Source organism: Pituophis catenifer, unplaced genomic scaffold (genome assembly GCF_029215685.1).
Source record: "Pituophis catenifer annectens isolate HBS135680 unplaced genomic scaffold, rPitCat1.0.hap2 SCAF_8, whole genome shotgun sequence".
Lineage (NCBI taxonomy): Eukaryota > Metazoa > Chordata > Lepidosauria > Squamata > Colubridae > Pituophis > Pituophis catenifer.
Window position 1 is genome coordinate 21,505,974 of NW_027256888.1, and position 27,458 is coordinate 21,533,431.

Sequence of the window (27,458 nt, forward strand, 5' to 3'; positions counted from 1 at the left end):
GTAAATCTTGATTCAAGAATAAATTAGTGATTTATGATGGGTGCACCTGCCTGCCGGGGAGTGGCCAGGCAGCTCATGAAAATCTCCACCGTAGAGAGTGGTACAAGAAGTGGTGCAAAGAGTAGCACTGCCCCTGCTGGCTGGAGCAAGGTAATGGTGCTGTTGCAGCAAGGTGGGGTGGTGCAGGCACACTGAAGCAGCGGTGGTGATGGCCGGAGCCTTAGTGTGGGAGCAAAGAGCCCCTCTACTTGCCTTTGCACGGCAAAAACATTCTGCCTTCAATGTGGTACATTTGCGCTAAAGGCAGCCCTCGCCTCCCGCTGCTTCGGGCTCTGAGCTGTAAGACGTGTCTGGGAAGCACTGTGGTGGAGAGAAGTAGCTAGGACCTCATCTCTTGTTGGGTCTCGCAGGCACTTCTTCCAGCCCTTGTTAGTGCTGGGCATGCCTTGGTCACTCAGGGAGATGTGCAACCTGCTGTCCACCCCAAGACACTGGCCTGACCCAGCTGCTGCTGTTGCCGCCTCCATGGCCTGCCCGCTGCTCTCACACCGCCTTGCACAGCACACTGAAATTTAGCACACTTCACAATGGGGGAAACAGGGTCCCCTTCCCCTCCTGGAGCCCATTATGATGCAGAGCCACAATGCTACCCTGCCCCACTCGCCCATGTCAACAGCAGCGGCATAAGCTGCAGGGCAGACTGGGCCAGTGTCTCAGGGCAGAGAGCAGGTCATGCATCTCCCTGAGTGACCGAGGTACGTCCAGCATCAACAAAGGCTGGAAGTAGCCACCCACCATTTCCTGCTGCAGTTTGTCGGGCAGCGAGACCCAGGTAGAGATGAAGCACCAGAGAATCAGAATCAGAGAGACGCACACACAGAGAGACAAGAGACACAGAGAGAGATACAGAGAGACACAGAGAGACACAGAGAAAGATAAGGGAGAGAGAGAGAGACAGACAGACAGAGACCCCAAGGGAAACAGAGAGACACACAGAGAGAAAGAGAGAGACACACAGAGAGACAGGGAGAGAGACAGAGACCTCGAGAGAGACACAGAAAGAGAGAGACACAGAAAGATACAGGGAGAGAGAGAGAGAGAGAGAGAGAGAGACCTACACACACACACACACACACACACACACACACACAGACAAGAGACACAGAGAGAGACAGAGATAGGACAGAGAGAGACAGAGACAGACGGAGAGACAGAGAGATAGAGACAGAAAGACAGAGATAGAGAGAGACACCCAGAGAGAGACAAAGAGAGAAAGAAAGAAAGAAAGAAAGAGGGAGACAGAGACAGACAGACAGACAGACAGACACACATACACATACACATACACATACAGAGACTACAAAACTGTATATGAATTGTATTTGCATAAACAAAGGAAAATTCGTAAAAGTATTTGGAAATCCATGTTATACAGGAATCTGTAAATACAGCTGCCACATGTAATTGCTTCATTTTCCTAAAATGAGGCCAATGAATTGTTCCTGTAAGTCTTGGCATTATTTGTCTGCATAATTTTTCCCGGTTTTTTATGTGGAACAATTCAATTCTCCTTGGTTATTTTCTTTTTATACATTAGGTCCTGTTACTGAAGTCAAAACAGATATCTATGTCACAAGTTTTGGACCTGTTTCTGATGTAGAAATGGTAAGTATGAGTATGAGTATTATGATAGGTTTGAGGAAGAAAAAAAAATAAACCTAGTACTAAGTTTGTGACTAAATGAAGGGCTTTGGGACTCACTTGTTATTCATGCAAAAAAGAACAGATTACCAGCAACTTATTTTCAGGTTTTATTACACATGGCTATGACAGCTTCTATTCTGGTCTTTCCATATTTTTTAAAAAGGAAAAAACCTCAAAAAATTGGCATGGTAAAGATGGGGGCTTGACTGAAGTCAATCAAGATATGATGAATACTACAATCTGTTTAATCAAGTGAAATCATCCCATTTGCCTGGGAGGAAAGGCAAGAAATAGCCTGGACACTGATCCTATGTACCAGTTCCTTGATATTTAGTTCAGAAATACACTGAAATTTCCAGTTATACCAGGCATTACTTATATATGTGTAAGCAATTATCTTGCAATAGCAGTTTTAAAAGAATAATAAAGAATGAGCTGAATTTTTTAGAAATTGAATTCTACCCTATGAATTTTTATTTTTATTCTGTTTTATGTAAGATGTTGCAATAGTTGTATAACCATCCCCAGATAAGGAAATGGTGCCCAGAATTATATGATCGACAACCCCCCCCCCGACAGATTTTAAGAAAGGGGAAAGTCTTGATCAGGTGTTTGTGGCCACCATCTTGATTTTTTAAAGACTTCTTGCGAATGTCCCAATGCAGGAGTCTTCCCTAATGAGCAGTATACCTAGATGCTGAGGACCCAGTTAAAACGATTCTGCAAGATTTACAAACTTCCATATGTATCTTATGTATAAATGGTGGTAAAGTTAGAAGACTTACTATTTTGTTGAAATTTTTCACTTTTTGTTTACCCCAATGGCGTTTTTACTGGTTGCAATTCAATAACATTTCTTTAATTTGTTTGCTATAAGCATACAGTATATTCCTGGTGCAAATTTTAATCATTTGTAAAAAACAAAACAAAATAGCATGGAGATAAAATCATTAACATATATTAGTGAATTAATCATTTCGTTTCCAGTCCTGAACAAGTTTAATTACATGCTTCTTGCCATTCTATTAGATTATAGTAATTATTTTGATTTAGTATGTTTAGTAATTTATTTATATAGCTAATGTGGAAAATTAAAGTATTAAGATGTATATAGTTCTATCGAATTGATAGAAATGTGTTTAGGGACTTTATAGATTCCTATCACTGATTTATTCTTGGGGAAATGCATGTACTGTATAACATTGTTTAATTTGCTTCCCAATTATTGTAGGAATATACAATGGATGTTTTCTTTCGTCAGACATGGGTGGACAAGAGATTAAAATATGATGGTCCCATTGAAATTCTAAGATTAAACAACTTGATGGTTAACAAAGTGTGGACCCCAGATACTTTCTTTCGGAATGGAAAAAAATCTGTGTCTCATAATATGACAGCTCCAAATAAACTATTTAGAATTATGAGAAATGGCACCATTCTCTATACAATGAGGTACCTGTTTTATATATTCTGTACATTTACATGATTTATTAATTGCTGATGTACTATTCTATGTCAGGACTAATTTTATATGGTTCCTATAGGCTCACCATAAGTGCTGAGTGTCCCATGAGATTGGTGGATTTCCCAATGGATGGACATGCCTGTCCGCTAAAATTTGGAAGCTGTAAGTCCCCATTACAACATTTTACTTATGGTACTAAAGGTCCATTTTTGTTCTTGTTGTAAGAAACAGGTCAGTGAATAGCCACAGGCTTGTGTCTTTGTCAAAAAAGAAAGCTGGTGCCCCTGAAAGCAACAGGAATGTTTTCATTGGGTTTTAAGATAAGTTCTTAAGACAAATATCTTGTCCATTATTTTCTTTTCTAAATATATCTTGTTCAGATGCATATCCAAAGAGTGAAATGATCTACACCTGGACAAAAGGGCCAAAAAATTCAGTGGAAGTCCCTGAAGAGTCTTCTAGTTTAGTTCAATATGACCTACTTGGACATACAGCATCTACTGACACAATTAAATCTATCACAGGTAAGATTCATCCATTTAAGGTTTAGATAAACTTGCTTACTCTTTGCTGGGTAATCCAGTGGTGGGTTGCCCCCGGTTCGGACCGGTATAATTACAGATTGTACAGCTATAGAGACTAATTTGATTCTGAACTTAATAACTGCAGCAAGACTCTTGGTGGCGCAGTACTGGAAGAAGGAAGATTTACCTACTATTCAAGAATGGACATTAAAAGTAGTAAATTTAGCAGAAATGGCGAAAATTTCAGCGTATCTAAAGGACCATTCAAATGAGAAATATATGTTAGAATGGAGAAGATGGATTGCTTATATTCAAGGCAAATATCGGACTAAAAAATTTCAAATAGCTTACGAATGATCAAAGAGATTTTATAAAGTACTTAAATTTAGTTTAGTAAAAGGGGAGTTAAAAGTTCAAGAGGGGGATAGGAGCTTATAGATAATTAGCTTATGTTAACTTATGATTGTCAAATGTTATACCCTGTATTTTGCTCTGGGAAGCGGGGGGCGGGGGAGGGTTGGAAGGGGAGGAGGGAGGGGGAAGGGGAAATGTCTGTAAAACTTTTTAAAACTTTTCAATAAAAAAAAAAAGAACCGGCTCCGCCCACTGACCCGGATGTCATCATAGGTGATCTGCGCATGTGGGCGCTATGCGAACCGGTAGTAAAGGTAAGTAGAACTCATCCCTTGGGTAATCCTTTATGAGGCAAAGTGAAAATGGTTGAAAAGGCAATTAAAAACATGGGAGTTTGCAGCAAGTGACATGTTTCATAACTACATGTTTGTTAATACTAATCATTAGTTGTGACTTAGCGTACAATAAAAACCTGCAGATGGTCCAAATAAATTCATATTAAAAAGCTGCTAGAGCTTTTTATATATATTTTATATAAAATATATATATATAGTTTTATATATGTAAACAGTAACAGTTATTACTGTTTGAGACAGTTTTTAAATTCATGTTATATGAAGATTTTAATCCTGTACTGTAACTCAGGACAGAATTGGGTAGTGGAGGGAGCAGATGTAGCTGACATATTTTTGAATGGCATTATTGATAGAAAGAGGAAGCAATTTCATAATGAATTGGAAATTATCAGTCAGTGAGACACTATTGATCCCTTACTGATTCACTCAGAAAGACTTTATACAAAGAAGTTATCAAAGGATAACAATAAAATCTTCGCACATTTTCTATTCAGTATTTGAGGCTCTTTAAGAACAATTTTCTAACCCAGTGCCTTTAAATTTGCATCCTATTAAATTAAGTTTCAATAGCAGCCAATATTGGAATAATTATTTCATGCAAAAAATATTAACTATATAGAATTAAATTAAAAAGTAAATTAATTTTTTCATTGATGTACCTTGATAAGAATTGAGTAAATTGCGTCCTATTCTATCATTGTGATCATCAAAGGCTCTCTGAAGGTTCAATAAACTTTTTTTCATTGCTGCCAAAGGTGGTATTATTTCGCTTTTGCAGGCCATGTTTCTTTGGAAGAGCTTATAAATTCATATAAATATGAGATACACTTAAGAAATCTTATTTATATATGTACTTTTGAAATTCATTTTACTTTTCTATGATATACTGTATTTAAATACTTCTTAATTATCTACCTACAGTGGGGCAAAAAAGTATTTAGTCAGCCACCAATTGTGCAAGTTCTCCCATTTAAAAAGATGAGAGAGGCCTGTAATTGTCATCATAGGTAGACCTCAACTGTGAGAGACAAAATGAGAAAACAAATCCAGACAATCACATTGTCTGATTTGGAAAGAATTTATTTGCAAATTATGGTGGAAAATAAGTATTTGGTCACCTACAAGCAAGCAAGATTTCTGGCTCTCACAGACCTGTAACTTCTTCTTTAAGAGGCTCCTCTGTCCTCCACTCATTACCTGTATTAATGGCACCTGTTTGAACTTGTTATCAGTATAAAAGACACCTGTCCACAACCTCAAACAGTCACACTCCAAACTCCACTATGGTGAAGACCAAAGAGCTGTCGAAGGACACCAGAAACAAAATTGTAGACCTGCACCAGGCTGGGAAGACTGAATCTGCAATAGGCAAGCAGCTTGGTGTGAAGAAATCAACTGTGGGAGCAATAATTAGAAAATGGAAGACATACAAGACCACTGATAATCTCCCTCGATCAGGGGCTCCACGCAAGATCTCACCCCGTGGGGTCAAAATGATCACAAGAACGGTGAGCAAAAATCCCAGAACCACACGGGGGGACTCAGTGAATGAGCTGCAGAGAGCTGGGACCAACGTAACAAAGGCTACCATCAGTAACACACTACGCCGCCAGGGACTCAGATCCTGCAGTGCCAGATGTGTCCCCCTGCTTAAGCCAGTACATGTCCAGGTCCATCTGAAGTTTGCTAGAGAGCATTTGGATGATCCAGAAGAGGACTGGGAGAATGTCATATGGTCAGATGAAACCAAAGTAGAACTGTTTGGTAGAAACACAACTCGTCGTGTTTGGAGGAGAGAGAATGCTGAGTTGCATCCAAAGAACACCATACCTACTGTGAAGCATGGGGGTGGCAACATCATGCTTTGGGGCTGTTTCTCTGCAAAGGGACCAGGACGACTGATCCGTGTACAGGAAAGAATGAATGGGGCCATGTATCGTGAGATTTTGAGTGCAAACCTCCTTCCATCAGCAAGGGCATTGAAGATGAAACGTGGCTGGGTCTTTCAGCATGATCATGATCCCAAACACACTGCCCGAGCAACAAAGGAGTGGCTTCGTAAGAAGCATTTCAAGGTCCTGGAGTGGCCTAGCCAGTCTCCAGATCTCAACCCCATAGAAAACCTTTGGAGGGAATTGAAAGTCCGTGTTGCCCAGCGACAACCCCAAAACATCACTGCTCTAGAGGAGATGCATGGAGGAATGGGCCAATATACCAACAACAGTGTGTGCCAACCTTGTGAAGACTTACAGAAAACATTTGACCTCTGTCATTGCCAACAAAGGATATATAACAAAGTATTGAGATGAACTTTTGATATTGACCAACTGCTTATTTTCCATCTTAATTTGCAAATAAATTCTTTCCAAATCAGACAATGTGATTGTCTGGATTTGTTTTCTCATTTTGTCTCTCATAGTTGAGGTCTACCTATGATGACAATTACAGGCCTCTCTCATCTTTTTAAGTGGGAGAACTTGCACAATTGGTGGCTGACTAAATACTTTTTTGCCCCACTGTATAACAGGGGAGTGAGAGACCATTCCACTTTTTTAAAAAATAGAAATAGAAATATATTTTACCTAGATTGATTCATTTATTCTCTGTTGTGAAAAAAACTCATTTGTCATTTGGAACACTGAACCTGAAATACAAGTTGCATTGAAGAAAATATTTGCTTGTGGAGACACAAGTATCACCCAGACATTTGATAGCACCCTTTCATCAATTTGTATTTTTTCCTACAAGTCTTTCTTGCTTTCTTAGCCAAAAAGAACAAATTACCCATATCAATAAGGAAACTCCAATAATAATAAAAAAAAATCCCTTTGGCGGAAAAATAAAACTGACTATGTAGCTAACTTCAAAAACCGATACAAAATCTTATGCCACCAAACAAAAACAGAATGTACCAATTACAGAATGTACATACAGGAGGAAGAGTTGTTACACCCAAAATCCAATCATGCCTTCTATAATTTCGTAAATGCCAAACTTAAAGACTCAAAAACCATCCCACCTCTAAAAGGGCAAAATGGTGAAGATTGTAATGATGATGCCATTAAGGCTAATCTCTTCAACACTTTTTTCAGTTCAGTCTTTGTCAACGGCAATGGCATCTTCCCCTCATTTCCTAGTCATACCACAACCAATTGCAATGATCTAATCCATATTGATTTTACTGCAGATACCGTCAAAAGGGCACTACACAAACTAAAGCCATCTCTATCTATTGATCGTGATGGAATATGTGCCTACTTTCTAAAAAAGCCCTCCTCTGCCATAGCTGAACCTCTAAGCACCATCTATGAAGTATCTTAGAATGAGCTCCTTGCCTGACATATGGTCATTAGCAACAGTCATACCTATCTTCAAAAAAGGTGATCCCGGCCTTGCTGAAAATTATAGACCAATCTCCCTTTGCTGCATCACCTGTAAAGTCATGGAATCCATCATAAACCAATCCATCACCCTCCACTTAGTGACAATAACCTACTCTCTAATAAGCAATTTGGTTTCAGGAAAAATTTGTCATGTAATCTGCAACTCATACACTGCAAAAACATTTGGACCTCTCAATTCGACCAGGGTAAAGCAATAGATGCAATCTACATAGACTTCTGCAAAACCTTTGATTCAGTGGTATATGACAAACGTCTGTTAAAACTAAGTTCTTACGGCATTTCTGGATCTTTGCACAAGTGGATAGCTACATTCCTCTCAAACAGGCAACAAGTAGTTAAAATTGGAAAAGCTATATCAAACCCTGCACCAGTTAACAGTGGTGTTCCCCAAGGCAGTGTTCTAGAACCAACACTCTTTCTGCCCTATATAAGCGACCTTTGTGATCATATTACAAGCAGCTGCATCCTCTTTGCCGACTATATAAAACTATTTAACACCACAGACAATTCTACTACCCTACAAAATGACCTTGATTATGTATCTGAATGGTCAAACAATTGGCAACTCCAAATCTTTGCTAATAAATGCTCAGTCTTGCACATTGGTAATAAAAATCAGAACATCAAATACAAACTGGGCGGAAACGATCTAAAAGATGACCCACACTTTGTCAAGGACCTAGGAGTACTCATTTCAAAAGATCTAAGCCCCAGAGCTCACTGAAACAACATTGCTAAAAAGGCACTAAGAGTTGTCAACCTTATTTTACAAAGTTTTCTCTCTGGTAACGCTATACTTCTAACTAGGGCATACAAAACCTTTGCCAGACCTATTCTTGAATACTGCTCACCTGCCTGGAACCCACACTGTATTTCGGACATTAATACATTAGAGAGGGTCCAGAGGTTTTTCACAAGAAGAGTACTCAACTCCTCTGCTTGCAATAAAATTCCTTATACTACCAGGCTTGAAATTTTAGGCCTGGATAACCTTGAACTATGTCGTCTACGTTCTGACCTAAGCTTAGTACGCAAGATTATCTACCATAACGTCCTACCTGTTAATGACTACTTTAACTTCAACCGCAATAACACAAGGGCTATCAATACAGTAGATACAAACTACATGTAATCTACTCTAATCTTGATTGCAGAAAATACAACTTCAGCAATAAAGTAGTAAATGTCTGGAACACTCTACCTGATTCTGTTCTTAGTTCCTCTAACCCCCATATCTTTTACCTTAAATTGTCTACCGTGGACCTTACATGTTTTTAAGAGGTCCCTAAGGGGGTGTGCATAAGTGCACCAGCGTGCCTTCATCCCTGTCATACTGTCCCCATTTATATGTACTCATTTTTTGTGTTTATGGCTATGTTTTGCTTATTTATATCCATTTATTTGTGCCAATTTTCATGTGCCCATGTCTATGTCTATGTCTATACTGATATTTGTTTCCTTGTACTTGTTGTACTTGTTGACAAATAATTAAATAAAAAAAAATAACAGGGGGGTGAGAGACCATTCCACTTTTTTAAGAAATAGAAATATACCTTACCTAGATTGATTCATTTATTCTCTATTGTGAAAAAAATCTTATTTGTCATTTGGAATACTGAACCTGAAATACAAGTTGCGTCGAAGAAAATACTTGTTTGTGGAGACACAGGTATCACCCAGACATTTATTTGATATCACCCTTTCATCAATTTTTTTCCCCTACAAACCTTTCGTGCTTTCTTGCTGTGTGTGTGTGTGTGTGTGTGTGTGTGTGTGTGTGTGTGTGTATGTAACATAATACTAGGATGTAATATAAGATCAAGAGAATCTTCTGCACTGTGATGACTTCCATGCAATTCCTTGTATGGATTCTGTGCTGATGCAAACCAGCTTCAGCAGTAGGTGCTCTAGGTTTGTGCAGGATCTGTGCAGATTTCTCAGGAGCCTCCCTAACTCTGTCAATGGCCTTGTCAATGCTTCCTTGTTAGCAATGGCAAATAGCAGTAATTACTCCATCGTGTACCAAAGAAGTAATGTAGAAAGAGTAGCTAGATGTATCCAACTATCTGTGAGGGATTATGGAAGATTAGGAAAAGAATGGAAGGTATATAAAATATGAAGAGATGATTGGCGAGGCAATTGACAGCTTAAATGGCAACTCAGCCCAGGTGGGAAGTGTCAGTATATAAGGGTTCATGAATTGGAATAGACATGGTAACAGATCAGCCAATGGGTACTGTTTGATGACCCAGATGGCTCAGGCTTAGGTTCACTGACCTGTACAAGTGCTTCTGTGATTCTATAGCTTCTGTGATAATTGATTCTGTACTTCTGGATTCTGAGTTTTGGTTCTGTATGGTATTGTATATAAAGAAGTTTCTTATATAAATGAATCCTGCGGAATTATTTACTTGTTTGCTGGTTGGATTGCTGCAAACTCTAACAGGAAGAAATCTAGGCAGAAACAATGCAAAATATTCAAAATACTCTACCTTTATTATCTCATTATAAACGTGGCTGGGAGATTTTACCTATATTTTCCAAGATTTTGTATTTCTCCAGATGAGCATTAAAGAGTTTGTTGAATTCTGTGTAGTTTTTGCTGTCTTGAACTTGCTCAGTTGCATGATGTTCAGTACTCTCACAATTTGGACAATGAGGCAAAAAAAGAATATGATGGATCCAAATTATACATCAGAGACATACAATCTAATTAGCTGTGTTGGTGGACAAGTCAAAATAAAAACATGTAGAGAAGAATTTGTATTGGGAGGGGCAACCTTTTGATAGCCAGCAATTGTGCTCTACTGTTTATTGGGGGGGGGGAGAGATATCAATAGGTCACATGAAAGTTGGGATGGTTCTGAGATATGATATGGCTATTGATAATGGTGGTGGTGGTGGTTGTCAGCTGTGACCCAGAGAATGCTGACTCATATGTTGCAGGATCAGTGAGTATTTCAATCAATCAGAATAGAGATGGAAGGGACCTTGCAGGTCTTCTAGTCCAACCTCCTGTTCAAGCAGGAGACCCAATACCATTTCAGATAGGTGGCTGTCCAGTCTTTTCTTAAAATGATGATGAATGACTTACAACTTCTGAAGGCAAGCTGTTCCACCTAACCGGTTCTCACGGTCAGGAAGTTTCTCCTTAATTCCAGGTTGCTTCTTTCCTTGATTAGTTTCCATCCATTGTTTCTTGTCTTGGCTTCTGGTGCTTTGGAAAATAAGTTGAGCCCCTCTTCTTGTGGCAGCCCCACAAATACTGGAATACTGCTGTCATGTCACATCTATCCTTCTTTTCTCTACACTAGCCATATGCAATTCCTGCAATAATTCCTCATATGTTTTTGTCTCCAGGCCTTTAATCATATTAGTTGCTCTTCTCTGCACTTTTGGCAGAACTTAGGGAAGACCAAATGTTTTTTGTAAGACCACTTTCTACTTTTAAATTTATATAAATTCTGTCTATTCTTTTTTCTCATGCATTATGTTGACTCTGATAATGATCATTACTATAATAATGATTATTGACTTATTATGGTGATAATAATGACAATGATATTTTTGAAGTATTTTGACACATGTACCATCAGATTTGCCATTTAGGACACTGAAGATCTTTACTATAGAGTATCATTTACATTTCATGCTGCATAAATCTGTGCTGCTACCTGCTAACATTATTTATAAAGACAGATGAACATACTACCTTCGTTTATAAAAAATGTCTACTTAGTATGCTTGTAGAGAAAATAAAGATTGATAGTAAAGTGTGGATCCTGCATGCAGAACATTCTAGATGGTTCACATTTGGCTGGGAAAGATTGGAAATAATAAAAAGCTATTGGTGCTATTGGCTTAAAGCATTGTAAGCCGCCCTGAGTCTCCGGAGAAGGGCGGCATATAAATCAAATAAAAAAATAAAATAAAAAAAAACCAGAGACAGTGCAGAACTAAGTTTTATGAAGGCACTACTGAGCTTAAATTAATTTAGACAAAATTGAACTAAGACCTAAATAAACAATATAAGCTACATTCTTTCACTTGGTTCATGGTACTTTCCATGTTCTTAAACTAGATGAAGTTTTTATTAAAATCTGCTTTGTACTGGTTCTGTTCCTGTTTTAGATAGAAAAGCTATATTTGGAAAATGAACTAGTTTGTGACTATTTAATTCATAATCTGTGTTTTGCTTTGAGTGTTTACAGTGGATGAAAATGGAAATATTTGCAACATAATCCAGTGAAAAATTGGACTGTGTAAATTGAACGATGCAATTTCAATTCCCACAAATTTGGAGATTAATTTTTTTTATTCTTTTCTGAAATTTATAGTTTAATTGAGTAATTATTTTATCATGTAATTATCTAATGATTGCGTGGGTCTAATGTTATGAGAAGACCTATTAGCACAGTGACAATCTCTGTCCTGTGAGGCTGTCACTGTAGGCATATGTTCCAGCTGTTTCAAAATGCAATTGCCAAGGTTTTGTTGGGAATTGTTCAGCTGAATAATATACAATATTTCTCAGCTTTCACTGATGATCAACAATTCAGCGGGTTGACTTTTATCCCTTTAATTCAGTTGAAGCCCATGTGTTTAATGTGGGAAACAAATTGAAGTTGAGCAATTGTGAAGGAAGAAATCAATGGTTGTACCAATAGTACTAGGAGCCCTTGGAGCAATACTGAAAGGATTGCCTAGATACATGGAAATTTTGAACTTATCAGACCTAAGTATTCTGACTTTGCAAAAAACTACCTTACTCAAAACTGCCTATATACCGTATTTTTCAGACTATAAAATGCACCAGAGTATAAGATGCACCACGTTTTCGAAGAGGTAAACAAGAAAAAAAAGTTTTTTCCCTCCCCTGCCCCCAGGCCTCCCAAACCCTCTGTGTGTCCCATTTTTGCAAAAAACGGGCTCGTTTTTCCAAAAAATGAGCCCATTTTTCGCAAAAACAGGATGCGCAGAGGGTTTGGGAGGCCTGCAGAGTGCTCCTGGGGGCAGGGCAGGGCAAAAATGCAACACATGGGGGGGGTTGGGGACGCCAATAACACACCTGGGGGCTGGGGAGGGCAAAAACTCCCCATGTGTTGCGTTTTTGCCCTCCCCAATCCCCAGGAACACTCTGCAGGTCTCCCAAACAGTCTGTGCACCCAATTTTTGTGAAAAACGGGCCTGTTTTTGGCCTCCCAAACCCCCACGCATTACATTTTTGCCCTCCCCAGCCCCCAAGAGGCCTCCCAAACCCTCTGCATGCCCTGTTTTTGCAAACAATGGACCTGTTTTTATGAAAAACAGGCCCATTTTTCACAAAAACGGGATGCCTGGGGTGGGGTTTCAGGGGGCCAATATGGCTGTGTTCAGTGTACAAGATGCACCAACATTTCCACCCTCTTTTACGGGGGGGAAGTGCATCTTATACTCCAAAAAGTATGGTACTCAGACATTACCTTAACCAGTCTTAGGTCCTTGGTTAGGATTTGAACTGTTAGGTTTTTACCAGTCCCAGACTGTGAATCAAATTGAAGATTAAATCAATAATAATGATAATAATTATTAATAATAATAATTTATTTATTTATTTATTGGATTTGTATGCCGCCCTTCTCCCGAAGGACTCAGGGTGGCTTACAACAATAAGAAACAGAGAATACAAAAGTTAAAAGACAAATTAAAACAGAATATCCAATAAGTAGGTTAAACGTGGGAATACAAATTCAAATTTAAAATTTAAGAATTTAAAAAGCTACAAAATCAGTTTAGAGTCAACCCAGACCCGCCTGTTGGAAGAGCCAGGTCTTTTATATCAATGAATCTGAGCCCGGCTAAGATTCGATATTGGGGACTTCCGGTTGGTGACTCGTGGTGTTATGGCGTGGTGAGAGTGATCGCTCTCTCCCACTGCCACTTAACGCAACGTTTTGGGGACCGTTCGAGGTGTGGAAGCCTGGAGGGCTTCGCGGATAATAGTGGGGCTTCGGTGAGTCGAGTGGCGGAGCGCAAACCCACCCGGCACGACAGATTTCCACTGTCAAGCTAACGGGGCGCGTCTGCCTCTTAATGGCAGACCTGAAGCCACGATAGCCAACAAGAGGGGAAGCAAAGATTCCGGGAAAGAGAGGCGAGTACACCAGCAACCACTTTCTCCAGAGCGCGCTTGAGATCGGAAGATTGGATAAAGCTTCGCTGGCCGGGTCGGAGTGGAAGGGCTCAAAAGAGGAAAAAAGCGGCGACTGAAAGAAAGGAGGAGGATTGACAGCTAAAAAGATCGCAGACAGGCTGGCAAGAAAGAAGGAGGAAAGATCGGCAAGCGGACCAGCGGCACTACCTTTTTGGATTTAATTTGCTGCATAGATCGAGCTCTAAGGACGTGGGGAAGAGATTCTGCTGACTGGAGAGGAGAACGACCGGAAATTTAGGACCGGAAGTGCAACCATACTTGATACCAACAAGAGGAATAACGAAGAGCCAGAGAGGAAGGAAGGAGCACCAGGAAGAGAACAACGGAATAATTAAACTTATTTTTTACAAGGTGTTGGAGATCCTGAAGAAGCGAGAAGTAGAAGGGTGATATTAAATCAATGTACTTTCTTGCATAGACTCTAATAAGTGTGGTACTTGAAGGGACTAAGAAGACCTGAATTTAAATCTGTATTAATACATATTGTTATTACTTTACTTTATTACTATTACTTTAAAAATAGTCTAAGACTACAATATATACATATTTATTCTTCTTTTTTTTCTTTCTACACATTTAAAGTATTCAAAATATTTATATAAGTATTTAAATTATTCAAAGTATTTATATATTCAAAGTATTAAAAGCAGTAATACAACATAGCTAATTAATATATCTAAATACCTGTATAGACATATTAGAACCTATTATCTTCTATTTATTTACCTATTTATATACCTATCTATATACCTATTTATATATATATCTATTTAACTATTTACTTATTTATATATCTATCATTTATTTATCAGCTACTCTTTGTGTCTTGTTTTTCTATTTTTCATTGCTGTGAGCATAGAGTGGCTATTGATTGACTATTGATTGACTATTGTGTTTAATATTACTAAGGATTAACTTTATAAAATAGTGATTTAATTTATAACATCAATTAATTAAGGGTCTACTGATTGGACATTGAGTATTAATTTATTGATTATATATATTGGTATTTTCTTTCTAAGAATTGAGAATCTAATTAATTGATAATTAGGAGTTGAGCTAAATTAGAAACACAGCTTTCAAATAATGATTAGTCAACAAAGCTAAGTAGTGGGCAGCATAGTGGAGAAAAGGTTGATTATACCATTTCTACTTGTCTTGTAAATTGGGAATATCTTAAAAAAAATTTTTTTTCTTTTCTTTAGTACTGTTAAACTAAGCAAGGGAAGTCAATTAGTGGATGACGGTTTGGAGGAACATAGAAAGGATAGTCAAAGAACAGGCGAAAGTGCTTAGGGAGATGACAAGTTTTGCATCCACTGTGGCAAAAACAGGAAAGAAAGTAACCTCCAGCGTCTCAAGTCCCACAATTATAATGTCATCCCCTGCAACCCAAAAATCGATGGAAGGGCTACCAAAAATTGAGAAAACATCAGTGATCCCAACAATGCAAGCGATGCAGGCATCATTAGCAATGATTCAAGAGACAATGCTCTTAATGCAAGAGAAAATGTCTAATAATCATCAGGAAATGAAAACAGACATACAAGGCATTGACCAGAAAATGGGTGACATACAACAAGCCATTCTAAAGAACGAACAGAGAATACAAAAAATAGAATCTAAGGTGGAACAACAAGAGAAAGATTTAGAGACAGTAGATCAAAAATTAATGGCCCAGAATAGGGATCTGGAGGAATCGATTACGCAGTTGGAAATGGACAAGGCCTCTTTCTATCTGCGTTTTCAAAACGTTACAGAAGACAAGGACGAAAATTTAGGACAAGTAATGTCGGAATTAATAGCGGAGGTGCTCCAACAGGATCCAAACGACATAATAAAAGAATTGGACGAGGTGTACAGAGTACAGACGAATTACGCTAGACGGAACAAACTACCCAGAGAGGTACATATAAGGTTCGCACGAAAGAAAGTTAAGGATATCTTTTATAAAATGGTAAAAGAAGAACTGATTAATTATAAGGAAAAGGAGGTGATTGTCCTGAAGCAAGTGCCGAGGAGGGTGAGAGAACAACGAAGAGACTACAGATTCCTGGCCACACAGCTGAATAAAAGGAATATACTTTTTAGATGGACCTTGCCTGAGGGTATGCTGATTACCTGGCAAGGGAGGAGAATTAAAATAAATAGTCTGGTGGAGGCTCAAGAATTCCTTGACCAACTGAGAGGGTCAGAAGACGAACAAAGTAGCAAAGAGGAACTGGAAGCTGCTACTACAGAAGAAGAACTCACCCAAAGAAGATCCCAAGAAGAGGTCCCGACGGGGAAAGAGAGCACGGAGGAGAAAGAAAAGGAAGAGAAAGAAAGTAGCGAAGCAGGGAAGAAACAAAGACCTCAAAGAGCAGTTCGAGCTAATACCAACCTCAAATTTAAGTAAATCAATACAAGGCAACAAGGATGGACGATTGGAAAATCCTATCGATTAATGTAAATGGACTTAACGATCATAAAAAAAGAAAAACCTTCTTTAACAAATTAGTTATACAAAATGCAGACATAGTCTGTCTTCAGGAGGTACACATTAAACAAGAACACATAAAATATTTGGAACATAAAAAATTGGGGAATCTTTATACCTCTTTAGCCATGAAGAAAAAGAGAGGGGTGGCACTATATATTAGAAAAGAGATGAAGACAGAACTGAAATATGCAGACCTCAAACGTAGATTACTAATTGTTGAAATTGAGAGGGGCAATTCGGCAATATTAATAGCAGCGATCTATGCCCCAAACAAAAATTTGAAAGAGTTTTATAACAAAACAAGAGAAATAATAAGAGGATTGGATAACAACAATATCTGCATCATTGGGGATTTCAACGGAGTGGCAGATGCGTACAAAGATCACAAAAGACCCAGAGGTCAAAAGAAAATAAGGAAAAATTTACCAAAAACTTTCTTCGACTTAGTGGATGAATTAAACCTTGTAGATATCTGGCGAACACTACACCCCAATAAGAGACAATACACCTTTTATTCTAACCCCAATAAATCATGGTCTAGAATAGACATGATGTGGGTAAGCAGGAACTTGGGCAGGGACATTGCGTCAGCGGAAATCTTACCCAATACCTGGGCAGACCACAATCCACTGGAAATCAGATGGAAAAGTAGATATAAGAGAAAAAACACAAGATGGAGAATGAATACACAATTTTTGCGAGATAAAAAAAATATTGATAAAGTCAAGAGGGAGTTAGAAATCTTTTTTGAAGAAAATGAAAAAGAACCAATGGACCGGGGGATAATTTGGGATACGATGAAGGCCTATTTAAGAGGCCTAATGATATCATATGGAGCATACAGAAATAAAGAGAGGAGAGAAACTCAAAGAATATTGCTAGAAGAACTGGCAAAGGCAGAGAAAGAGGCGCAACAAAACCCTGACAATGAAACAACAAAAGAAAACTGGATGAACATTTGTCATAAATTAAATATAATAGATCAAGAAAAACTAGCATATAATATTAAGAGAACAAAACAATATTACTTCGAGAACACCAACAAGCCAGGAAGGTGGTTATCCTACAGAATTAAAAAAGAGAGAGAGAAAGGAATTATTCTCCAACTAGAAGACACCGAAGGCCATATCACAACTAAAGAAGAAGAAAAATTGGAAATAGCACGCGAATTCTATGCGTCTTTATATAAAGAAGAAGTTATACCCAAAGAGAAAGTAAAACAATATTTATTGGAGGAGGGAATGCCACAGATCGGAGAGGAGGAAAAAGAGATGTTGAACAAAGAGATCACATTAACAGAGTTAAAGACTGCAATTGCCAAATTGAAAAAGAACAAATCTCCAGGCCCGGATGGATTCCCAGGGGAATTATACAAAAATTTAGAACTAGAAGACATTCTACTCCCAAGAATGCTCCAAATTTTTAATGAGGCCTTAATGAAAAACAAAATACCAGAATCTTGGAGAGAGGCCTATATTACACTTTTACCAAAAGAAGGATCGGATACCAAATTGATACAGAATTATAGGCCAATTTCACTTCTCAATACTGATTATAAAATATACATGAATATATTAGCGGAAAGACTAAAAAGAATTCTCAATAAGATAATACATAGCGATCAGAATGGATTCCTCCCAGGGAGGCAAATTAGGAATAACACAAGGACGATTCTGGATGTGATAGAATATTATGAGGAACACCCGGAAAAAGAGGTGGCATTAGTTTTTTTAGATGCACAGAAGGCTTTCGACAATTTGAACTGGGAGTTTATAAAGCAACAACTGAACATAATGGGATTTGGACAAAATTTTACAAATACAATAAATATGATTTATGAGAAGCAAAGGGCCAATATTTTAGTAAACGGTGAACTTACCAAAACATTTCAGATCAGCAAAGGACTAAGACAGGGATGCCCAATGTCACCACTTTTGTACATATTGGCATTAGAAGTGTTATTGAAGAAGATTAGAGAGAGTGATCAAATCAAAGGGCTTAAAATCAGGAAGGAAACATATAAAGTTCAAGCGTTTGCGGACGACGTTGTCCTAATTATGGAAGAACCGGTGGAAACAGGCATACAAATATTGGAAACACTCGATAAATATGGAGAAGTAGCAGGACTCAAATTAAATAAATCTAAAACCAAAATGCTCACCAAAAATATGACGAAAAAACAGAAAGAAGCCCTGGAGGAATCTATGGGAATCCAAATTGTGAAAAAAGTTAAATATTTGGGAGTATGGATCTCAACAAAGTACCTGGCCCTCAAAGAGGACAATTATGTCCCCTTGGTAAAAAGCATAAAACAAGATTTAGAGAAGTGGGGGAAGTTACAAATTTCCTTCCTTGGGAGGATAGTGACAATTAAAATGAGCATCTTACCCAAATTGTTGTACCTGTTCCAAACAGCGCCAATTAAATTTGATAAAAATTTTTTTAGTGAACTTAATACTACTATTAGGAAGTTTATTTGGGGAGGAAAAAAACCAAGAATAGCAATTAGGAGCTTACAAGATAAAAAAAATAGAGGAGGGCTTGGATTACCAATATGGGAAACATATCACAAAGCAGCAATTCTTGTTTGGTTAAAAGAATGGGCGACGTTAGCGAACAAAAGAATTCTAACGCTAGAAGGGCATGATCTCCAGATGGGTTGGCATGCCTATTTATGGGAAACGGGGAAAAAAACCAAAACACATTTCAACAAACATAAATTGAGGGACATATTGAAGTCAACGTGGGAAGAAATAAGACGAAAACACTACACTAAAATTCCCAGCTAGCTTTCAACCATGGAGGCGATAATTTACCCAAATGTCCTGGACCATGGTAAAACTGTAAAATATAAAGAAATCCTAGATGAGGTAGGGAACCTCAAAACATTAGAACAATTAAAAGAACAGGGCACTTTTGTTGAATGGTGGACATACGCACAGATAAATTCAAGATACAAAAAAGATAAAGAACAATATGGTATAGAAATGGGAAGCAAAGATTTTGATAAAATTTGGATGGGTACAGATAATAAATTATTAGCTAAAATGTACAACTATTTAGTAGAATATGACCTGATGGAAGAAGTGGTTAAAGGCCCAATGCTAGCATGGGCCAAAAACATTGGGAAAAACATAAATCTGGAAGAATGGGATCAAATATGGAACAACAATATAAAACTTACCAAGGCAACTACTTACAAGGAGAACCAGTATAAGATGATTTATAGATGGCACCTAGCACCAGCTAGGATTGCCAAGATTTACCCTAACTCAAACCCAAAGTGTTGGAAGTGTGGACACCAGCAAGGTACCTTTTACCACTGCTGGTGGACCTGCTCTCAAGCAAAAAAATATTGGAAGATGATTTGCAATTGGCTTTCAGAAATAATAGGTGAAACCTTTGAATTAGACCCTAAAACACTTCTCCTGGGAATCCTTAAGACGGAAATGGCAAAAAAGAAGAAATACTTGGCAGTGCATATAATAACAGCAGCAAGAATCGCTTTCGCTCAACAATGGAAAGAGAAAAATATACCAACTAAGGGACAAGTAATCGGCAAAATAATGGAATGTGCCGAGATGAATAAATTAACATTAGAAATTAATGACAGAGAAGATTCGGATTATTACACCTTATGGGATAAGTGGTACGGGTGGTTAGAGAAGAGGAAATTGAAATAAAAAGGAAAGAGACCAGAGCAAGTACAAGAAATAGAAAAATGAAATAGTAAGAGAAGATGTACTGTGGATGGTAGGAAATATAATAAGGCAAGGAAAGGTTACATGGGTAAGCAAAAGACATAATTTATGTATTTACTAATTTATTGTTAAAGATTATCATATATACATACACTAAAAATGATATGTGAACACAATTTTTTTTTGTTTTTTACCATGTAACTGGTTTGCAAAGATTACCTACTTATGTATAATATGTACAATTTGTATTTATTTCTTTTTCCATACTATGTAACCGGATGGATAAAATTGTATTATTATAATTTCTTACAATAAAACATTTAAAAAAAAAAAGATTCGATATTGGGATAAAACTCAAATATTAGAAATCCAAATCTTTGGTCAAGACAGAAGTGCCTCTTCCGTGCCAAGGTGCTGAGATGACAAACGGTATTTGACGTAGGTACAGAATTGTAAAAGGGCAAACTGACCCTAAACAGATACATCCTGTTGTTTAATGTTTATTACACCCCAAATGTCATGTAGATTTTAGAGAAGAAATACTGCTTCCCTTACTGTCCTCTTTACTGCTCGTGAGGCGCCTTTGAGCCCCTTATCTCCTTTTTATTATGTCTTGAGCTCCGGAGCTGAGAACCTGAGCCTGTGGGAAAAGGGCTGTTATGTCTTTCCTAGAGATAGATTAAAGGGTAACCTCTACGTGTGAAATGTCTCACTCTTCGTAATAACTTTGTCTTTATACTGTATAAATATCTGGCCAAAAGCGGCCATCATTGTTCAGACCCTTTGCTGTCTTTGGACTGTTTGAACCTTGCGCAATAAACTCTTTCCTGCATTGAAGAGCTTGGCCTAGTTCCGTCATTTCTCCTATAACAGCTGGCGACTCCCACAGGACTAGGTGCAAGACGATATTTTGCTGAGGGCCGTTTCGACCCCTCGGGACCATCGGGAGGTCGCTCCTGAACATTCTCCAGGCGCCGCGGAGATACGTCTCCGGGAGACAGCAGCGATAGCCCTATGGGACCGACGGAGCTCTGATCGAGTCCAAGAACCCTGCGGTGCAGGAAAGGTGGTCTGAACAAATTCCTGGCCAGGAATCTACGGAGTGGGAGCGTTTTTAAGTGAGCATATTGTAAAAGAATTGTACCTGCCTCATTTGAAGGCAGACGGAGGGACTTGATCACTCCCTCAGACTCGGGGTGGCTACCCTAACGAAGTCGGTGTCAGGTTGTGTGGGTGGTTAAGCCGTCGCATTTCTCGCTAGTGGCCGTGAAGTTCCGGGGCTACGAGTCGGTGGCAGTGTGATAGAATGGGAGGGGCTCAGAGCGTGCCAAATACTCCGTTGGCATGCATGTTAAAAGGTTTTGACAAGTATTTTAGCAACCCTTCCTATCTGAAAGGATCAAAGGAGCGATTAAAATTTTTATGTAAGCATGTGTGGCCATTATTGGGGACAGGATGGCCCCCTCAGGGATCACTAAGGGAGGAAACAGTGGATAAGTTGTGGGGGGTGATTGTAGTGAATCAGGATAAATATCTTGATCAATTTCAATACCTTGATCAATGGGCGAGAGCCCTAACAGAAAAAGCTGAAGATTTGCTGCAGTATCAGGCTGAAATGGTCAGGCTATGTGTATCCAGATCTGGCGGAAAGATTAAAGGGGGGAGAAGTGAGCAAGGAAAAACTCAGGCAGAAAGAGGAGAGGAATATCCAAGAAGGAGAAAAGTATTGACAGAGGATGTGGAGGAGGTAGTTAGACCCCCCCCGTATGCTCCATTGTGGCAGCCCCCAGTGCAGCAGCAGCCCCCAGTGCAGCAGCAGCCCCCAGCACAGCAGCCGCCCCCAGCACAGCCCCTAGACCAACAGCAGCAGCTGCAGGGAGCTGTAGGAGGAGAGGGAGGTGGAAATCAGAGACGCATGAGCGATCCTGGGGCTAGACCGAAAGTTAGGAAAAGTCCCCCACTGGGAGAAAGTAGAGTGAAGGAGAAGATTGGGATGATAAGGGGTTAAAGGAAGCAACAGGAGAAGAGCAGGTGGGGGTGCAAACTCGCGTGGTGACAGCTAAATTGAAGGCTAGCAAGCAAGAAGTTACAGCACCTTTGCGCCAGGTGGATCAGATAATAGTAAACCAGCAGGGGCAGGTGGAACGTCAGCCCCTTTTTCAATACGTGCCGTTTACTACTACTGATCTTTTAAACTGGAAGCAACACTATGGGCCACTGACCACTAAGCCCACTGAGATGGCGGACCTGTTTCAAACTATCATGTTAACACATAATCCAACGTGGCAGGATGTACAACAGTTGTTACGCACTCTGTTAACTCTGGAAGAACGAGAGAAGTGGAAAGCTGCAGTTAGGCAGTGTGTGAAAGAGATGTTGCCAAATGATACGGATGTGCAGCCGGAGGTGTTGGTCCAGGCGCCCAAAATGGATCCAGGCTGGGACCCTAAGGAGGAACAGGACCGGACACGTTTGAGGGACTATCAGAATTTGGTGGTGCAAAGTCTCAGAAGAGCAGGGAAGCCCCCAGTGAATATGTCTAAGCCATCTTTAGTGATGCAGGGAGCGGATGAAAGTCCAGAAAGTTTCCTGCAGAGATTGATTGAAGCATATGAGTTATATACACAGGTGGATCCACGGCAGGGGGATAATGTGCGGATGCTGAATGAAAGATTCATAGCTCAAAGCTATGAAGATATAAGGCGAAAACTGCAGCGGGTAGAAGGAGCGCTTGGGAAGAACATGACTGAATTGTTGGAATTGGCACAGAAAGTGTATGTAAATAGGGATAAGGTGGAAAAGAAGGAGAAAGAAGCCAGGATGCAAAAGAAGGCTGAATTATTGGCAGTAGCATTACAGGGAGGAATGAATTTGGACCCTAACCTAGGGGCTCCCCTGGGCCCTAACCAATGCGCCTATTAAAAGGAGAAGGGCATTGGCAAAGGGAATGCCCCAGATGGGTGATGAGAGGTAGAGGGATGACGAGAAGACCAGAGTTTGGATCAGGGATGCGTGGGCAGTATGCGGGGAGAAGGGGAGAACGAGGAATAAGGGGGGGCTTGAATAGAGGATTTGGACAAAGAGGCTTGGGACGAGGTTTTGGTAGAGGAGCTAGAGAGGGGGCCGGACCAAGAGAAGTGGAGAGTATTGGATTGGCAGACATGGTGTGGTCGGATTGACGGGGACCAGGCTTGGAAGAACCCCCACCTGAGCCGTTGGTTACAATGAGGATAGGGGCCAGCAGACAACATTTTTAGTGGATACAGGAGCGGGTAGATCAGTTGTAAATAAGCAAATTGCAGCCCCTGGATCACGTAAAATCCAGGTTCAGGGGGTATCAGGACAGATTATGGGACGGCAGGTCCTAAAGCCTGTGATGTGTGATTTTAAAGGAGCTGAAATCCAGCATGAATTTTTGTACATCCCTGAGTGCCCTATTCTGTTGCTAGGCAGGGATCTGCTGAGCAAATTAGGGGCAACAATTTCTTTTGATGAAGGTAGTCAGAAAATGACCATAAGGCATTCCCCGGAGGAGATTTGGAGGTTGATGATAGGGAGACAGGTCGGTGAGAAAGAAAAGGAGGAAAAGTGGAGGATGTTTGATGTGCCAGGTTTGTGGGTAGAGGATAATCCGCCAGGTTTTGCAGCACACCACCCTCCAGTAGTGGTTGAGCTAAAGCCGGGAGCAATGCCAGTAAGAATAAGGCAACGTCCCGTTTCATGGGAAGCAATATATGCCATCTATGAGAGTATACAGAGATATTTGGAAGCGGGTGTTTTGGTGCCTACTCAATCCCCATGGAATACCCCAATTATTCCAATTAAGAAGGCAGATGGGTCTTATCGCCCTGCCCAGGATTTGAGATTTGTTAACCGCCTAACAGTTACCTTACACCAAGCTGTGTCCAATCCATACACTTTGTTAAGTTTAATTCCACCCCAGGCGGGGTGGTTTTCTGTAGTTGATTTGAAGGACGCCTTCTTTACAATTCCTATTCATCCATCAAGCCAGCCGCTGTTTGCATTTGAGTGGGAGAACCCTCATACGGGCACAAAAATGCAATACACATGGACTAGGTTGCCACAGGGGTTTAAAAATTCCCCGACATTGTTTGGGACAGCATTGGCTAGGGACCTGCAGTATTACATGCCTCAGCAACCGGGAGATACAATTTTACAATATGTTGATGATGTTTTGGTGACAGGACGGACAGAGGATTTATGCTGGGATAATACTAAAATGTTGTTGGATTTGTTACTAGAGTGTGGGTATTGGGTATCAAGGAAGAAAGCTCAATTAGTGAAAGAGAGGGTGAGGTATTTGGGATATGATATTGAGAAAGGACACAGAGCTTTAGGACCAGAGCAGAAACAGGCAGTTTTGATGCTGGCTGAACCTAGAACAAAGAGACAACTGAGAAGCTTTTTAGGGTTGGCGGGCTTCTGTCGTATTTGGATTCCTAACTTTGCTTTGATGGCAGCACCCTTGTATGTAGCCACCAGGGGTGCTAATACGGAACCCCTCGAATGGGGGGGAGAACAAAAAAAGCCTTTAAAGATATAAAAATTGCGCTAACCCAGGCTCCGGCGTTAGCCTTACCAAATCTGCAGAAGCCTTTTAATTTATATGTAGACACAAGTAGAAATATTGCAGTGGGGGTGCTTACCCAACCGCTGGGAAGTTGGCAACAACTGGTAGCATATCTGTCAAAACAATTGGATGGAGTAGCACGAGGCTGGCCACGTTGTTTAAAAGTATTGGCTGCGATTGCAAAATTAATTCAAGATTGTAATAAACTTACTTTTTCCTGTCCTATAATTGTACATTCCCCCCATGCGGTGCAGTCCATTTTGGACACTAAAGGACACTTATGGATTAGTGGACAAAGGTTGGCAAAATACCAGGCAATTATGATTGAGAATCCCCAGGTACGTTTGGTAATGTCCAATAGGCTGAACCCTGCTACGTTGTTGCCAATGGAAGTGGATACACAGCATGATTGTATACAGGTATTAGAGAAAGTTTATTCTACCCGACCTGATTTAACGGATATCCCGTTACCCAATGCACAGTTTAATTGGTACACGGATGGATCCAGTTACATTGTAGATGGGTATCGGGTGTCTGGATATGCCATTGTAGATGATGAAGGAGTGGTGGAAAGCGGACCCCTAGGAAGTGGACATAGTGCACAGGTGGCTGAGTTCTGGGCACTGATACGTGCCTTAGAAAGGGCCAAGGGAGAAACATTGAATGTGTGGACAGATAGTAAATATGCATTCCTTACTTTACATGCACATGGGGCTGTTTATAAGGAACGAGGGTTTAGAGATTCAGCAGGGAAAAGTATTTTGCATGGACATCTTATTAGCCGCTTGATTGAAGCTGTGAATAAACCAAAGAAAGTGGCAGTGATGCATTGTAAAGGACATCAGAGGGGAGATGATAAAGTAGCTATGGGGAATAGAGCAGCTGATGTAGAAGCAAGGGAAGCGGCAAAGCAAGAGGGACCGCTGCCCGACTTGTTTGTTTGTTTGTGTAGCAATGGATTTAGGGGTTATACCCCCTGAAATCAAACCAACATATACGCAACAGGAAAGTGTGAAAGCAGTGACAGACTTGAAAGCTCAGGTTGAAGATGGGTGGTATGTATTACCAGACAGGAGGATTTTCGTACCAGCCTCGATGGCATGGACACTAGCGCGCCTAGCCCATGAAACAACACACATGGGTAAAACGGCTTTAGAACTAGCATTAGGAAGAGATTATTATATCAATGGGCTGGCTGGAGTTGCTGCCGGAACGGTTGCAAAGTGTGTTACATGTACTAAGGTTAACCCAAGGCAAGGGCCCTTACTGCCCCCTGGTGCCATACCCCGGTCATACATCCCCATGGATTATATTATGATAGACTTTACTGATATGCCTAGATGTGGATTGTTTAAAGCTCTGTTAGTTATGGTGGATATGTATACAGGGTGGCCTGAGGATTTTCCAACGAAGACCAAGCAGGTACGGGAGGTGGCAAGACTATTACTAAAAGAGATAATTCCCAGATTTGGAATTCCCAGTTATATCTCATCGGACAATGGTCCTGAGTTGTTCATCATATTAATCAGGCAGTTGCAATGGCGGTAGGAATAAAGTGGCGGTTTCACAGTGCATTTCGGCCAGAATCAGCTGGATGTGCAGAAAGAATGAACAGGACTCTTAAGGAAAGAATTACTAAGATTTGTACAGATAGTCATTTAAAGTGGCCTGATGCTTTACCACTAGCTTTGTATGCAATCAGAAGCTCGCCAAGGGGCCAACACAAGTTATCGCCATATGAGTTAATGTATGGATGATCGCCAGGGTTGTTAAGGAACTTGGCAGGGTGGCCGGATCTGGGGCATAAGGGGGGAGTTTGGAATATGGAAATGGTACAAGAACTTAATAAGCAAGTTGAGATGCTCCAGCGATATGTGATGGAACAAGTGCCCCCTCGGTTAATAACCCATTGTCATCCATTCAAACCAGGGGATTAAGTATGGGTCAAACATTGGAAGAAGGAGCCATTGGAAGGACGGTGGAAAGGACCTTTTACCGTTATTATGACTTCTCTCCTTGCTATTAAGATTGCAGAATCAAAGTCGTGGATTCATTGGACACGAGTCAAGGCGGCGGCAGAATCTGGCTGGAAAGTGACCATGGATAAACAAAATCCCACTAAGCTAACATTTAAGTGTGCTTAAAGACAGCTTTTTCTATTTTACATATAGGATACTTGGAGTTGTGACCAATTGTGGGGACCTGCAACAGATCAAGAAAGTGGATGGGATACCTGGGGTGGCGCATTATTTTGGAGGCGGATTAAAGACAAGCGGCTGAAGAACAAGGATCCATGTGGGAGGAGAGTTGGATGTGGGCGTGTTGGGGATTGGGGGTATTGGTCCTGTCGATTATTGTGTTTTACAGGTATAAACAGTGGTTTTGTGGACAACCGAAGAGCATCGAGGCACCAGCTACTCCAATCCCTAACTGCCCGGATCTTCTTCTGAACACCCATATAGTATAAATTGTCTGTTTATCAAAGAAATACTGGTTGTAATAGGTGAAAAGCGATTCTCGAATGTACCAAAATTTTTGTCTTTCCAATGTGTTGGTTTTGTAATTGTGGATGTGAGTGTTGTTGTTGCGCTCATTGTATAGATTGTGTTTTATGCACAGGGTGTTTGGTTGAGTGTGACATAAAGATCATAGAAGATGTGCTAGAGCACTATTTGGTGATAGGT

The 27,458-nt window shown here is 40.0% G+C and overlaps 1 protein-coding gene across 1 annotated transcript in view; it reads left to right on the forward strand.

Moving 5' to 3' along the window:
• The window catches only part of LOC139320679 (gamma-aminobutyric acid receptor subunit alpha-4-like), a 249,948-nt gene that overhangs the window by 82,500 nt on the left and 139,990 nt on the right, over nt 1-27,458 (forward strand). Inside the window, exons 3-6 of the mRNA XM_070949112.1 lie at nt 1,598-1,665; nt 2,936-3,156; nt 3,249-3,331; nt 3,550-3,693. Coding sequence (XP_070805213.1) covers nt 1,598-1,665; nt 2,936-3,156; nt 3,249-3,331; nt 3,550-3,693 — 516 coding nt within the window. The remainder of the gene's footprint in view (nt 1-1,597; nt 1,666-2,935; nt 3,157-3,248; nt 3,332-3,549; nt 3,694-27,458) is intronic.